This window comes from Erpetoichthys calabaricus, chromosome 2 (genome assembly GCF_900747795.2).
Source record: "Erpetoichthys calabaricus chromosome 2, fErpCal1.3, whole genome shotgun sequence".
In the NCBI taxonomy this organism is placed as follows: domain Eukaryota; kingdom Metazoa; phylum Chordata; class Cladistia; order Polypteriformes; family Polypteridae; genus Erpetoichthys; species Erpetoichthys calabaricus.
In genome coordinates, this window is record NC_041395.2 from 154,235,345 (window position 1) to 154,253,147 (window position 17,803).

The 17,803-nt window shown below is 37.5% G+C and overlaps 1 protein-coding gene across 2 annotated transcripts in view; it reads right to left on the reverse strand.

Moving 5' to 3' along the window:
- The window catches only part of xrn1 (5'-3' exoribonuclease 1), a 144,514-nt gene that overhangs the window by 115,694 nt on the left and 11,017 nt on the right, over positions 1-17,803 (reverse strand). For both annotated transcript variants that reach the window (XM_028792080.2, XM_028792079.2), the window contains exons 2-5: positions 9,878-10,110; positions 9,672-9,769; positions 3,811-3,920; positions 3,584-3,694 (exon numbers count right to left, since the gene is read on the reverse strand). In XM_028792080.2, the coding sequence (XP_028647913.1) occupies positions 3,584-3,694; positions 3,811-3,920; positions 9,672-9,769; positions 9,878-10,110 (552 nt within the window). The remainder of the gene's footprint in view (positions 1-3,583; positions 3,695-3,810; positions 3,921-9,671; positions 9,770-9,877; positions 10,111-17,803) is intronic.

Sequence of the window (17,803 nt, forward strand, 5' to 3'; positions counted from 1 at the left end):
CGTTGTAGACATGGAACACACATGGAATGTATGTGTCCCAAAAAACTATACATTATTTACCCTATACAACTCAAGGCACCACACACCCAGATAAACAGACGTGAGCTGGGAGAACTCTGTGTACCACTGAAGGTGATTCTTGAAAAAAGTGGGGGGATAGGATACCAGGCTGCCTGCTGCCAGTGCTGATCGACACATTTGTAAAACAAAAGACGATGAATACGCATAATGCAAGGAAATTTAAGGTGGCCCGGGATTACAAGTATTTTTCATAGGTTTCAGGGATTCTAGTTTTAACTCTGCCACCTCCAGCTCTATCTCTTGTTTTTTAGTCAGTGCCACCATCTCAAACCCATATAACACAGCTGGTCTCACTACCGTCTTGTAGACCCTTTCCATTCCACCTTGCCTGCACTCTCTTTTTCACTTTTGTTCCACAATCCCCGTTACTCTGCATTGTTGATCCCAAGTATTTAAACTCATCCACCTTTGCCAACTCTACTCCCTGCATCCTCACCACTCCTCTGACCTCCCTCTCATTCACATACAGGTATTCTAGCTTGTTCCTACTGACTTTCATTCCTCTCCTCTATAGAGCATACAGTTAGGTCCATAAATATTTGAACAGAGACAACTTTTTTCTAATTTTGGTTCTGTACATTACCACAATGAATTTTAAATGAAACAACTCAGATGCAGTTGAAGTGCAGACTTTCAGTTTTAATTCAGTGGGGTGAACAAAATGATTGCATAAAAATGTGAGGCAACTAAAGCATTTTTTTTTTAATTAAAGCTGAAAGTCTGCACTTCAACTGCATCTGAGTTGTTTCATTTAAAATTCATTGTGGTAATGTACAGAACCAAAATTAGAAAAAAGTTGTCTCTGTCCAAATATTTATGGACCTAACTGTATCTCCACCTCTCCAGGGTCTCCTCAACTTGCTCCCTACTCTCGCTACAGATCACAATGTCATCAGCAAAAATCATAGTCCATTGGGACTGCATTTATTTTAGAATAGTGTTTCTCAACCTTAATGGTCATGGGATCCACCAGGTTTACCTTTTTTAAATTCATTGATAACCCCTAGACACCATTTGAAGAGTGGGGTTGGGGGGGTATTGCACAGTTTTGTCAATCGCTTTGGTCAACCAGGGGTGTGTCACATGAGACAATAAATCAGATAAATTGATTAATCCTGTCTTGACTGTAGCGTAAACAGGATGAAGAATAAATAAGACATATGACATATGTGAGAAACGAGTGAGCTTGGAGAGTGTTTCCCAAAGCCCTTTATTATCTGACATTTAAAAAACAAGTTTTAAGTACTTTTGTGTTGCATCCTCCTCAGTGTCCATGCAAGAAAAGCACAGACTATTCATGTTATCTACATCACTCTAACGCATTTCAATGGTCAAATATATGTCATATCATCACACCCGATATATGCAAATGTTAAGGAAAAATAATTTGTAATAATTATCAATTAAAACACACAAAATACACCAAATAAATTCAAATTTTGACTAATAGGAAAAAATGTAACCCCGAAAAATCTAAAAATGGGCTCAAAATGTGGTGTGACTTCCTTGCAAAAAAGAACAATGGAGAGCCGCGATACAAAAAGAAAGTAACACTTCCCAAAACAGGAATTAAAACAACTTATAGTGGAGGTAGCAAAAAAATGAAGTGTTGCTTTCCAAAGATTACATAGGCCCCCATGGAATTAGCCAGGCACATGCACTACATCTTTCACATGCCCAGAGTATGCTCTATAACAGTATGTGCTTTGCCGTGTAGTGTTCCACTTCACCTCTGACACATTTTGGGGTTATTATGAATTCTGATAAGGATACTGTCATCCAGCAATCTTCCACTAGCAGATGTCCCATCCCTTGCTATCTAATGCACTCCAGAGATAGACTAGTTGGATATAAACATCATATGTATTCCAGGGACGCTTGACCACAATGTCTGTAAAAAATCTCTGATGGTTGCTTACATATCACCTAGATATTTAGCACCAAGAACCCTTTTCGAGAAGTAAGGTTTGGGCTAAAAAATATGGGAGTATGAATGGAAATGAGTGTTCTATCCACTGCACCTACAATTCTAGGGCTGTTTACAATGGCATGAAAACCCAATTTTGGTGTCATACAAGTCACTATATTACTATTATTATTTATTATTATTATTATTATTTACTTACTTGGCTGACACTTTCATCCAAGAAGACTTACCAAGTACCAATCACGTCAAAGCAATAAGGGGATGCCACAAAAATTCCCTGATAACATCAAAGCAATAGGTGGTTCCCAAGAAGTCATAATCATGTTGAACCAATGAGGGGGAACCGAATTCCAAATCACATCAAAACAATGTTTTGGGGGGTTTTAATCCAATGAACTACAGATTGTGTCAAAATGTACAGTTTTATTTCTTGAAGTCTACAAAACCGATGTTTACTGCAAGTACTGAAAATCTCAAAATGCTGATACCATACTGTATTAAAATTTGGAGTTTTCGATACTTTTCCAGTGCCAGTATACCTGTCTGGATACTAGTGCATCACCATAAAGTTTGCAGGATCCCATTGGTAATGTAAAAACAGACACCTGCAAACTGCACATTGGGACTGAGGGTAAAATTCCTCTGTGATTCTCTTTCCAATTCATCCTGACAGACCAAGGAGGGTTATTATTTTGTCCATAGGCAGCCTTGTTTCTCCATTAGCTGTTGATTACTAAGATGGTTTAAGAGGTTCATGTCCACCAGCAAAGGAGAATTTAGACTTACGATTTGGCTTCTTGGACTGAGTAGTCTGAAACAGAGTCTCTGCGTGTGTTGCAGAATTCTCTACATAGATGCCATTATTGTTGCTGGTACTAACAGGCAAAACAACATTCCATTTTAAGGCATGTGACTGATTAAACACCAAGTCCAATTACTATTACATACTAAAATTATCTACAAAAAAAACCTTTTGGACTAATCTATAATATAAATTATATTTTTAAATTTATATTCTAACATGCACTTAATATTATTATCATTATTTATTAATTATTACTTGTTCAAATTAGAGCATCAGTGTGTTTTTTGTGATACACTTGCAATGACCTCGGTCTACAATATACACACATACATATATGTATGTATGTGTGAGTATATATTATATTATATACACACACACACAAATATAAAAAAAATAAACAAATACAGTATATATATGCACAAACTTCAAGGTTTAGTACTATTAAAGGTACAAAAAGTTTTTAGTGTACTATAAAATACATTTTAAGGCTGTGGCTTTTCTTTGTCCTTGTCGGTTCCACACTCAATACTGACAAACAAACCAGCCAAAAATTAACACCACATCAGCAAGGCCAGATCACTTTATCAAGTCAAAGCAATGGCAAAAATTTTGTGGCTAACACAAGCCTCCTCCATTTTACACTGAAAACAAATCATGTATGTATTCTTTGAGACATTGAATATTTGCCAAAAGCTCCCTCTTCTATTTATTTCAAACAACAAATATCACAGCTCTTAAACTACTGGACAAAAAAATATAGAAATCCATACCAGATCAGCATCTAGACCATAAAGGCAGTGTCTTGTATTGGGATCATGATTAGGCTTTGCTTTTTCAGACCTAATGAATTCCATGATTTTATGTTCCCCTTCACCAGGTGTCTACGACAGTAAAAATAAAAGTTCAGAATGAAAAAGTTAAAATTATAATTATGTAACACTTGCTCTAACTGCACAATGACAGCCTGAAGATTATTTTCCATGTATAACATACGCACCTCATGACCTGATAAGAACACTTTGACCCCTTGCCATGACTTGTCTGTAGTTATCTTATTATTTACAAAATACTTTAATTGCTCATGAAGTCTGGCCATGAATTCCGTCCCTGAATAGAATAGAAAAGAAAAATTACAACAGGAAATAAAGGCAGAATAAACCACAAAATCCTGAGTAAAATTCTTCAATGCATCCGTTATCAATATTGACTAAATTTTAGACCTGAATATATTATTAATTAAGGTGGATATTGGTTAAGACTAGTGTTGACTGGCAAAGCTCACCAAAGTACTTTTTGCACTGAGTATGCTGTGGCCACCATTGACCCTGTTTGCCAAACACTTTACTGGAAATTTTGGAAGCTTAAAAGGACTTTTTTCCTCCAGTGCTGCATGATGCTTTGTGCACATAGCACAACATCACAGCGCTGTAATAGCCATGCACAGAACTTTCACATATGTGCTATAAGCATACTTCACTTCTGAACATTTAACACTGTTGACTGATCTACTTTGCATGTATGTGATGTCACTACCTGCAAGCCACTCTAGCTGGATTTGCACTCCAGTCACATTTAAAAAAAACTTGAGGTGTACACAGATGACCACAATGAGAATATTATGATTGCTGCCAGCAAATATATAATACTAATCCTGCACCACGTGGCTAAATTGGTATGCCAGCTGATATATATTTAAAACTAGCCGTTTCCTGCGGCTCTGCCCGCGTTGTAGTGAAACAGGCCAAACTAAAAATCAATAACAAAAAGGTATTGCTAGCTAAGCGGAAGTAAGTTACGCTCCAAAACACAGAGGTAGACCGACTTCCCCCTCCCCTTGGACCGCAGCCCCTGTCTCAGATTAGCGCAAATATATTGATCCTGCAAGCGAACTGATTCTTAGCACTATGAGAGAAGTTGCAAAATCAACTGGAATGTTCAAGCAAATTCTTGAAAAAAACCCAATCTAAATCAGTTAAGTGGATCTCTCGTTCACCGAGTGGTTGTAAGACATACAGATAGAAAGACAGACAGATGGATTTTGGAGATATATATCTATCTATCTATATATATATATATATATATATATATATATATATTTATATATATATATTATATATATATATATATATATATATATATATAAAAATATAGATATATATATCTATATATCTATCTATCTATGTGTGTATATATAGATAGATAGATAGATAGATAGATAGATAGATAGATAGATAGATAGATAGATAGATAGATAGATAGAGAGAGAGAGGTGTCCTTAATGGACAAAAAAGGTAAGAAACATCTACACTGATTATAAACAAAAAAGTTATGCCAGCAGTGTGAACACCAAAACGCTTAATGTTGGTGCATAATTCCAACAAGAATCAGCTTTTTAGATTTCTTACAATGTTTTCATTCTGCACGTGCACCTATATACAGCACTCCATTTATGATCCTAAAAGCTGCTAAGCAGCAGATTTCACAACAGTCAAGAGTAATGAAATGGGAAATTGGGGAGAGCAGTGCAGGGATAGTAGAGGTTTTAATCAACTTGTTCGTGGATTTTGTGTTTTGTTGTTGTTTAAGAGTTTAGAAGTAATCCCCAAGGATGAGTGAAACGTAGGTACTGTAAGTTAGTTTATGTGCAGGAATAAAGTGAGAGTAAGAGTATAGATCCCAGTCCTCTTTCAGAATGGTATGAGCCCATTGCCTTAAGGAGAGTGTGTAGGAAATGCTTAAAAAGCCCCTGTGCCATTAGTTTGGCAGTCAGTGCTAAGAATAGGTGTATTTACTGTGCATATTGCAAAGTTTTATTCCCCCTGCTGTTGGCGGTGTTAAAGGTATTTTTCAACCTTGATAAGCCAGGGTGCCGCCTAAATTTTGGGAGATCTTCAGCATTGGGGTGAAAAATTGATTCAGTGGCTCTGCAGCAGCCAAAACCTATTATACAACCTTTTCTCTTTCTACCATTATCTTTTTTTGGCAGCTTTGGACTATGTGCATTTGGATAGGTCTATTTTGTTTTGCTTGATTGTTGCATATTATTTTATGAAATATTTATCATTTAATGTCACCTTTTTGCAGATTTTCTTTATTTCACCAACACATACTGGATTACGACTCTTCCTACAATAAACATCAGTGACTTTGGTTTCAAAATACTGTGTGCTTTATCTGTGTTTTGGGGCATCTTGAGTGCCTAGCGAACACTGCGTTAAGAACAGTGTATCGTGACACATACAAATGTTTGGGCACTCATGCTTAAAACGTCTGAATAGTTAACTGAGCAGAAGATGAACTGATCACCAAAAGGCATGAAGTTCACATTTCCATCATTTTACAGGTACAAATACCAGAAAAATGAAAAGGGTCTGAAGCAAACATTTGGGCACCCGACATGGTCAGTACTTAGTAACACCCACTTTGTGAAGTATCACAGCTTGTAAATGTTTTTCTTCGTCTGCTAAGAGTCTTTCAGTTCTTACTTGAGGCATTTTTTGCCCATTTGTCCTTGCAAAAGGCTTCTAATTCTGAACGATTTTTGGGCCGTCTTGTATGTACCACTCTTTTGAGATTTAGCCACAGATTTTCAATGATGTTTAGGTTGGAGGACTGTGAGGGCCATGGCAAAACCATCAGCTTGAGCCTCCTCAGGTATTCCATTGAAGATTTTGCAGTGAGTTTCGGATCATTATCTTGTTGTAGGACCCATCCTCTTTTTAAATTCAAGTTTCTGACAGATGGTGTGAGGTTTGCTTCCAGAATTTTCTCGTATTTATTTGAATCAATTCTTGCCTCTACCATTGCCATGTGCCCTGTGCCACTGGCTGCAACACAAGGCTAAAGCATGATCGATCCGATTCCTATGCTTAATAGTTGGAGAGGTGTTTTTTTCCTGGAATTTGGCACCCTTTTTTCTCCAAACATACCTTTGTATATTGTGACCAAAACATTCTATTTTTATTTCATCCATCCACAGGACTTGTTTATAAATTGCATCAGGCTTGTTTAGATGTTCATCTGCAAAGTTCAGTCACTGAATTTTGTGACTAGGACACAGGAAAGGTTTTCTACTGCTGACTCTTCCCTGAAGTTCATATTTGTTCAGGTGTTGCTGCACCATAGAACAGTGCACCACCACTCCAGAGTCTGCTAAATCTTCCTGAATATCTTTTGCCATCAAATGGGGGTGTTTAGTTGCCTTTCTAGTAATCCAATGAGCAGTTCCTTCAAAAGGTTATCTCTTTTCTTCCAGACCTCAACTTGACCTCCACCATTACTTTTAACTGCCATTTCTTAATAACATTACAAACTGAGGAAACAGCAACCTGAAAACACTTTGCTATCTTTCTTGTAGCCTTCTCCTGCTTTGTGAGCATCAATTATTTTATTTTTCAGTGCTAAGCAGCTGTTTAGAGGAGCCCATGGCTGGTGACTGTTACGACAAGGTCTGAGGAGTTAGAGAATTCATCCAGCTTTGCAATTTGCATCACATGGGGTTTTGAAACGATGACTGTGAAGGTCAGAGACCTTAGTAAAAGTTCTCCGAGACCTCAAAAGTCTTGGGGTGCCCAAACTTTTGCACTGTGCTCCTTTCTTTTTTTTACTGTACAACTGTACAAAACAAAAACAATGCACTAAAGGTTTATACCTGTGGAAATATAATTAAAAGTGTTTTTTTTTTTCATGGGAATTGTTACATATGCATTTTGTTCACTTTTTATTTTAAAACCTCATAAAAACCAACTGTCAAATGTCTGTCCTTGTGATTTGTTGTCATTGCAAAAGCCATTCTGATGGGAGTTTTAATACGAATGGCATATCAAGATCTCTTTTTTGCCAGAACACCGAGTTCATTCAATAAAAATAAGAATTTCTGATGAAGCAATCTACTTACGAAAGTCGGAATATCCAGAGCTGATGTAGCTGGTGGAATTGTTGTCAAGAAGTTGCAGATTTTTGGCCACTGTGGATTGCACGTCATTGTAATAAAGAAATCTGGACGACTGATATTTCAGGATATTGCCATTGCATCATGATACAACTGTTGCAATGCTCTTGGACTACCTTGATATGATGATGGTAATATTACTGATTTACCTATTTTGAATATGTCTGAACTATTGATATTTGAATTGATGTGATCAATGAGACCTTGCATACAGTATGTTCCAGTAAGCTTCCATTCAAGTTTAGCTTGATTCGATTTAATAAAGAAGAGATGATTAGATGCGACTTTTACATACACATTAATAATGTAATGTTGCGACAGATGTTGAGATGATAGAAGTGGGTTACATACATGGGAACGTATCGCTAATCTTGACCCGAAATATTGTGTGGGAGTTATTCGTTTTTCTGAATGTGTTTGTTTCATATTGTACGACCACCCTGTTTCACCATCTGGGAAAAGCAAAGGAAAGAGTAAAGGGTCAGCATGTGATGATGTATTTGACATACATGACGAAGCATGCTTTGCCTTTCGATATACACAAAAATCTACTCTCTTTGATATCTCCGTCTTTTGAAAGTATTATCGCTGACAATTCATCACATGTGGGTTTACTATAAATGTGACTGTGATCTTTTGGATTCATATAGAAATCCAAGAAAATGTCTTTGTCCATGTTTTGCTGATAACTTTCATATAAAGTGCGATGCTTTTGGACGTATGGATTTGTATCCATTATTGGCTGTATAAGTTCCAGCAAGTTGGATCATTTAACTCTTTCGATTCTATGTTGCATCGCTTCTCCGTGATCATAAATATACACCTGACCAAATTGTGTTTTCTTCTAAATTAAACTTGTCATAGCTGTAATTGTTGCGGGTACACAGATACTCATATTGTATGGTACTTTTCCCTGATGGCAACATGAATTAGACGATGTACAAGTCTCCGACTTAAACTTTAAAGTATTAGATATTATAATATCTACATACTTCCAAAATATCACCTATGTGCATATAATCTATCTAATTTTGCTGTTCCGTTATTTCACCTAGTAATAATTTCTGTTTGTTTGCATGAATGCGATCTGTACTCTGTTTTGTGACACCTTCGAATTGTAGTACTGTCATATTTTTTATGTTAATCTGCGTGTGTATCGTACCAAGGATTTTTTGGAGCCTTTCGAATTCCACTGCTTTCATAATCTGTAACCTGCTCTGCATGTGTATGGCACCAACGTGTTTGAACATCTTTATGAAGTTCTACTTTGTCTTTTACTATTTGTCGTTTATTTCTGACCCTGTTTGGACCTGCAGGGTTTTCAATTCCACTTGTTCCAGGCTGATTATTACTTTCCTTGCCTAGGTCACCGTCTCACAGGAACATGCTTCCAACGGATGTCAGTATGACGTGACTAGACCGTGTCGTGCGTCATCTTTAACTTATCAATTGTTTTAGAGCTGCTCTTTGTTCTTCGCTTTTTAGATGACTGTGATCTTGTTTGAAAATGGTTGTAAGTAGGGCAGGGCAACAACTGAGAGGTTAGATGACCGAGATCTTGTTTGACAATGTTTGTAAGTAGGGCTTGACTTGCCATGGATGTCAGTATGATGTGACTTGACCGTGTCACGGGAAGTGAAAGTGTCTCTCTGTCTCTCAGAAGATCATGTCCCGACGCATAGATTTTCTTTTATAATAGAAAGATCATTCGTAAATGCAATCATATTAAAATAATTTCTACCTTTAAACTACTTTAGTAAAACCACTAAAAAAAAAACTATTGTCATAATACAAGGGTGACTCAGCATCAGACTACCTGTGGAATTTATTTAGGATGATTCTGCAGACTTGCTATACAATATTAAATACATACACAGTTTATGCATCACCAGAATGGCACACATTACCTGGTGTAATACAATTGGAGTCAAACCTGGCCTCTGTAGGAAGAGTCTCTCCCTTTTCTACTGCCTTCTTGATTTTTTCTTCCGCTTCTTTTGCAGACCTTTGCAGTAAAATGACAACATTATAAAGTGGTTAAATCCCAACAATAATCATATCAGCCTCTCTTATGTATATCTCACTCAAATATTATAAAAAATACATATGCTACCTAAAACGCCTTCCACGCTGCTGGTTCATTTTTGCTCTTGGGGCAACCCCATCAACTGCCATGAAAAAAACTTTCCTTGGCTTAATAATGCGAAACAGCACTTCTAAATAATGGAAGATGTCTGTAAATATTTTTTCTTCTGATATTCGAAAGTGGACATCTTCATCATTAGGATGCGAGCACTGATGAATAATTCCATTCATATCCAAATAGAGGTTATCAAATTCTGGAATCTAAGGGTAAAAGAAAAAAAAAACACAAAAATATATAGTAACAAAAACAGGTTATAAAAGGTGTGTTCCACAAAGCTAAAAATGTTAGTTATGGAAAGTTTCAATTCTAATTCATAAAGTTCTAACAATAAATAGAATGATCTTACTACTGTGCAAGAGAAAAACGTAATGTTCAAGATTATTAGAATATCAATCATGGTGAGCTCCTTTTCTTTGAAAATCGTATTGAAGTTGGAGCTCCTATACAACATGGAGCTTTTATTCCACCTGCACAAAATCTTTAAGAATAAAGTTTCTTGTTGTTTTTGTTACATGTCATAATTAGTGATGAGTGAACCCTGCAGAGTTCACTTTTCTGAGATTTTCACAAACAAACTGCAATGTTCAGAAACTTTGCTGCAATCAGTAAAAGTCAATAGGGAAGGAGGAAATGAAATAGTTTTGAGCGGATTATAATGATGCAATGGTTTTAAGTTTCAATTATTGTGGTCAACGCCTACAATGGAAAGAAATGTGCCAGATGCAAAGAAATAGAAACCGATGCAAATTTTTGTTCAAAAGTCAAGCATTCGCCATGTTGACTTGGCAATATATAGCTTTATTATTTTGTTTTTGTAAGAGACGTTTGTGAGGAAATGTCAAGAGGTCTGTCCTACTAAATATCTTGATAGCAATGGTGTAAAAGTGATTTGTACAAACAGAGTTCCCTCATCTATCAGATTGTCAAGGAATGTGCAGACAATGAGTGATCCATAAGGACCTTTGGGATCAAGCTGACCATCTGCAGTACCTCGGGACAAATTACCATGCAGTAACTTTAACCTCCTTAGCATTAGACCGGAGTGTCACTCGGGCTGTAAAAACAGTGCCAAGAGCGTCAGTCATAAGTGTCACTCAGGCAATGGTATAGACGCGTCTCGCATTAAGACCCCAGAATTACTTGGGCTGTAAAAGTGGCAACAGCATTAGTGTCAAGCGGTACTCAGGCAATAGTACAGATGCGTCTTACGTAACCGTTAGGCCCGAGCATTACCAGGCCATCAGTGTAGACACATCTTCTCCTAGCCTCATAATGGCATCTCATAAGAAACACCTCTCATTAGCAATGAACAGAGAATGTCTTCTGGCAATGAAACTGAAAGTGGATCTGGGAATCCTAAAGTGACACTCGCGTCACTCACACATGTGCAGTGTGCTGTTCATATTATTATTCTTCTTCATCATTATAATTTTTTTTTATTATTTGTATCACTATTATACTTTCTACACTTCTTTTGATTTTATACTTTGGTGTTCTGAGCGTTTTACAGTGTGAAGATGAGATTTAATAAAAAATGTTAAAGCCAAAAAATGCAATGCTTTACACATGGTTTTAGAGAAAAATTTTAAAACTAAGGTGGTTAGTAGGTTTTTCTATTTTGCTAGCAGACACTCAATTGCATATTTTGTCTTTAATACAGTGTCTCATCAGTAAAAACTGAACAGTATGAACTATTAGAAGATTACGGAAAAACGTCTTGCGCAATTAATTATTTAGGTATTCAAAGGAATAATTTAATTTATGCATTAAAATATTATATTACTTTTTCATAAAGTTATTAAATATGCCTACAAATGTTGTCATTACTAGTGTTGATCGGCAAAAGTTGTCAAGACATTTTTCACAGCAAATATGTTGTTTGCTGGTGACTTTCTTCGCTGAATATATTCTTGGAAACATTGTTTTTCCCAGTGCCCTATGATACTTTGCTAGGCCAGAATGATATCACAGAGTTATTTCAGCCTTGCAAAGAATTTTTATGCATGCATGAATGCAAAAGCGTATGAGGCCAATTTAATGACCTATAAAGGCTTCACTACGCTTGACCAGGGTATGCCTTCACTGCCTGTCTAGAATAAACCTCTGCCCTTTAGGTCAATCCCTACTCAAGTTGCCTGCCTCAGGCTTTGCAGGCCTAACAGAAAAGTTAGCCCCCATGTAATTTTAAATGACTCTAAATATCTCAAAAGCCCCACAAGGGGAGGGGATCTGTAAATCTCAGCTTGTGCATAGATGGGCAAACAAAAGAATCATTATTAAAAAAATGTTTTATTTCCAAAACCCCAAAAATAAAAGACTATTCCACAGAGCAAAAAGTGTCATTACAGAGTTACCTAAAATGTGGTCCTAAACTAAACAAAGTCCCAAAACACAGTACAGTAATCGGAATAATTTAAATAAGAGCCTGACACCAACAAAATACAGAAAAACCAATTATAAGCAATGATAATTACAAAATAAATGACAATGGTTCTCACTCCCAGGCTTTTGCAACCTGTTTAAATAGCCTGAGGGTGGGACCAGCAGTGGTGACGTCAATGCTTGGGATCAGAAGCACTTTGGATTTTGGATATTTTCAGATTTTTGAATATTCGCATATACATTATGAAATGCCTGGAGGACTAGGTATGTCATAATACCAGAATATTTTAAATTTTATGATACTGGATACTTTTTGATACTATGGCAAAAACAGAAATCTCATTCAATGGCTGTTAATTAAAGTACCTTCTACACACACACACATGTATATGTATATATATATATATATATATATATGTATATGTATATGTATAAAAGTTGGGCAAAAAAGTATTTAGTCAGCCACCAATTGTGCAAGTTCTCCCACTTAAAAAGATGAGAGAGGCCTGTAATTTTCATCATAGCTATACCTCAACTATGAGAGACAAAATGAGAAAAAAAAAAACAGAAAATCACATTATCTGATTTTAAAGAATTTTTGCCGGATTGCCGAAGTTTCCCATCGTCTAATACATTGGAGGGCTTCTTGCCCAAAGGTTGTACGAATGGAAGAGAAGGTCTGTGATACGGTTTGCATATTTGCAGCTGGAGATACACAAAGGAAGAAAAATGAATCATGTATCATAAAGTAGTTTTTATTCCTGAGCTTTCAACCCCTGCCAGGGGTCTTCATCAGAGGATAATGCTTAGACTTACAAGAATCAAAGGCAATATATAGCAAAAAATTACGTGGGGGGGTGGGTGTATGGGGGGAGGTGGCTAAGTCAGTGTGATCAGGAGGGGGGTGGTATTTGGGTGTACATTTTAATTATTATGAACATGTTCTTCTTAAGTTTGAATATGCTGGATTTATGCCCAAGTGTCTGTTGATGGCGTTCTCATTTGATAACCAGGATTCGGCCAGCTCTCTGGCACTTTTGGTACTGGCCTTAAATTTTACTTGTACATTTTACTGTTGATTTATTATGCGTATAGATCAATGATAATGAGTCCTTCCTTCTGACGGCGTTGCGATGTTCCTGTATACGTGTTGCGATTCTTTTTGAAGTTTGTCCTATGTATACAGCTGAGCAAGACTTGCACAGAATGCTATAAACTGCTTTTCGTGTTTCTGCTGTCGATTTCTTGTTTTTAGCATTAAAGAGGACCGTGTGCAGATTGTTTGTGGGTTTGTGTGCTATAACATATATATATATATATATATATATATATATATATATATATATATATATATATATATATATATATATATATATATATATATATATATATATATATATATATATGTATACATACATACAGTACATATACATATATACATACATACATGTACATATATACAGTACTGTGCAAAAATTTTAGACAGGTGTGAAAAAATGCTGTAACCAAAGAATGCTTTCAGAAATATAAATGATTGTTTATTGTTATCAATTTACAAAATGCAAAGTGAGCGAACAAAAGAAAAATCTCAATCAAATCAATATTTGGTGTTACTACCTTTTGCCTTCAAACCCAGCATCAATTCTTATACTGGAGGTACACTTGCACAAAGTCAGGGATTTTGTAGGATTATAGTCAGGTGTATGATCAACCAATTATACCAAACAGGTGCTAATGATCATCAATGTCACACGTAGGTTGACACACAGTCATTAACTGAAACAGAAACAGCTGTGTAGGAGGCTTAAAACTGGGTGAGGAACAGCCAAACTCTGCTACCAAGGTGAGGTTGTGGAAGACAGTTTCATGTCATGGCAAGATTGAGCACAGCAACAAGACACAAAGTAGTTATACTGCATCAGCAAGGTCTCTCCCAGACAGAGATTTCAAAGCAGACTGGGGTTTCAAGATGTGCTGTTCAAGCTCTTTTGAAGAAGCACAAAGAAATGGGCAACTTTGAGGATCATAGACGCAGTAGTCGGCCAAGGAAACTTAGTGCAGCAGATGACAGACACATCAAGCTTATTACTCTTCGAAATCAGAAGATGTCCAGCAGTGACATCAGCTCAGAACTGGCAGAAACCAGTGGGACCCAGGTACACCCATCTACTGTCCGGAGAAGTCTGGCAAGAAGTGGTCTTCATGGAAGAGTTGCAGCGAAAAAGCCATACCTCCGAAGTGGAAACAAGGCCAAACGACTCAAGTATGCACGAAAACATAGGAACTGGGGTGCAGAAAAATGGCAGCAGGTTCTCTGGACTGATGAGTCAAAATTTGAAATATTTGGCTGTAGCAGAAGGCAGTTTGTTCGTCGAAGGGCTGGAGAGCGGTACAATAATGAGTGTCTGCAGGCAACAGTGAAGCATGGTGGAGGTTCCTTGAACGTTTGGGGCTGCATTTCTGCAAATGGAGTTGGAGATTTGGTCAGGATTAATGGTGTTCTCAATGCTGAGAAATACAGGCAGATACTTATCCATCATGCAATACCATCTGAGAGGCGTATGATTGGCCCCAAATTTATTCTGCAGCAGGACAACGGCCCCAAACATACAGCCAAAGTCATTAAGAACTATCTTCAGCGTAAAGAAGAACAGGAAGTCCTGGAAGTGATGGTATGGCCCCCACAGAGCCCTGATCTCAACATCATCGAGTGTGTCTGGGATTACATGAAGAGACAGAAGGATTTGAGGAAGCCTACATCCACAGAAGATCTGTAGTTAGTTCTCCAAGATGTTTGGAACAACCTACCAGCCGAGTTCCTTCAAAAACTGTATGCAAGTGTACCTAGAAGAATCGATGCTGTTTTGAAGGCAAAGGGTGGTCACACCAAATATTGATTTGATTTAGATTTCTCTTTTGTTCATTCACTGCATTTTGTTGATTGATGAAAATAAATGATTAACACTTCCGTTTTTGAAAGTATTGTTTGTTTACAGCATTTTTTCACACCTGCCTAAAACTTTTCCACAGTACTGTACATACAGTACATACATACATACATATATACATATACAGTTAGGTCCATAAATATTTGGACAGAGACAACTTTTTTCTAATTTTGGTTCTGTACATTACCACAATGAATTTTAAATGAAACAACTCAGATGCAGTTGAAGTGCAGACTTTCAGCTTTAATTCAGTGGGGTGAACAAAACGATTCCATACAAAAGAGGCAACTAAAGCATTTTTTTAACACAATCCCTTCATTTCAGGGGCTCAAAAGTAATTGGACAAATTAAATAACTGGAAATAAAATGTTCATTTCTAATACTTAGTTTAAAACCCTTTACTGGCAATGACAGCCTGAAGTCTTGAACTCATGGACATCACCAGATGCTGGGTTTCCTCCTTTTTAATGCTCTGCCAGGCCTTTACTGCAGTGGTTTTCAGTTGATGTTTGTTTGTGGGCCTTTCTGTCTGAAGTTTAGTCTTCAACAAGTGAAATGCATGCTCAATTGGGTTAAGATCAGGTGACTGACTTGGCCATTCAAGAATTTTCCACTTCTTTGCTTTAATAAACTCCTGGGTTGCTTTGGCTGTATGTTTTGGGTCATTGTCCATCTGTATCATGAAACGCCGCCCAATCAATTTGACTGCATTTAGCTGGATTTGAGCAGACAGGTATGTCTCTGAACACCTCAGAATTCATTCAGCTGCTTCTGTCCTGTGTCACATCATCAATAAACACTAGTGTCCCAGTGCCACTGGCAGCCATGCACGCCCAAGCCATCACACTGCCTTCACCGTATTTTATAGATGATGTGCTAAGCTTTGGATAATGAGCTGTTCCACACCTTCTCCATACTTTTTTCTTGCCATCATTCTGGTAGAGGTTGATCTTGGTTTCATCTGTCCAAAGAATGTTTTTCCAGAACTGTGCTGGCTTTTTTAGATGTTCTTTAGCAAAGTCCAATCTAGCCTTTCTACTCTTGAGGCTTATGAGTGGCTTGCACCTTGTAGTGCACCTTCTGTATTTACTTTCATGCAGTCTTCTGTTTATGGTAGACTTGGATATCGATACGCCTACCCCCTGGAGAGTGTTGTTCACTTGGTTGGGTGTTGTGAAGGGGTTTCTCTTCACCATGGAAATGATTCTGCGATCATCCACCACTGTGGTCTTCCGTGGCCGTCCAGGTCTTTTTGCGTTGCTGAGTTCACCAGTGCTTGCTTTCTTTCTCAGGATGTACAAAACTGTAGATTTTGCCACTCGTAATATTGTAGCAATTTCTAAGATGGGTTGTTTTCTGTTCTCGCAGCTTAAGGATGGCTTCTTTCACCTGCATGTTGTCTGTTCACAGCAAAATCTTCCACATGCAAGCACCACACATCAAATCAACTCCAGGCCTTTTATCTGCTTAATTGATAATGACATAACGACAGACTTGACCACACCTGCCCATGAAATAGCCTTTGAGTCAATTGTCCAATTACTTTTGAGCCCCTGAAATGAAGGGATTGTGTTAAAAATGCTTTAGTTGCCTCACATTTTTATGCAATTGTTTTGTTCACCCCACTGAATTAAAGCTGAAAGTCTACCCTTCAACTGCATCTGAGTTGTTTCATTTAAAATTCATTGTGGTAATGTACAGAACCAAAATTAGAAAAAAAGTTGTTTCTGTGCAAATATTTATGGACCTAACCGTATATATATGTAAGTATTCACAGCGCATCACTTTTTCCACCTTTTGTTATGTTACAGCCTTATTCCAAAATGGATTAAATTCATTTTTTCCCCCCAGAGTTCTACACCCAACACCTCATAATGACAACGTGAAAAAAGTTTGAGGTTTTTGCAAATTTATTAAAAATAAAAAAACTGAGAAATCACATGTACATAAGTATTCAGTGCCTTTGCTCAATACTTTGTTGATGCACCTTTGGCAGCAATTACAGCCTCAAGTCTTTTTGAATATGATGCCACAAGCTTGGCACACCTATCCTTGGCCAGTTTCGCCCATTCTTCTTTCCAGCACCTCTCAAGCTCCATCAGGTTGGATGGGAAGCGTCGGTGCAGAGCCATTTTAAGATCTCTCCAGAGATGTTCAATCGGATTCAAGTCTGGGCTCTGGCTGGGCCACTCAAGGACATTCACAGAGTTGTCCTGAAGCCACTCCTTTGATATCATGGCTGTGTGCTTAGGGTCGTTGTCCTGCTGAAAGATGAACCGTCGCCCCAGTCTGAGGTTAAGAGCGCTCTGGAGCAGGTTTTCATCCAGGATTTCTGTGTACATTGCTGCAGTCATCTTTCCCTTTATCCTGACTAGTCTCCCTGTCCCTGCCGCTGAAAAACATCCCCACAACATGATGCTGCCACCACCATGCTTCACTGTAGGGATGGTATTGGCCTGGTGATGAGCGGTGCCTGGTTTCCTCCAAACGTGACGCCTGGCATTCACACCAAAGAGTTCCATCTTTGTCTTTCTCATGATCTGTGAGTCCTTCAGATGCCTTT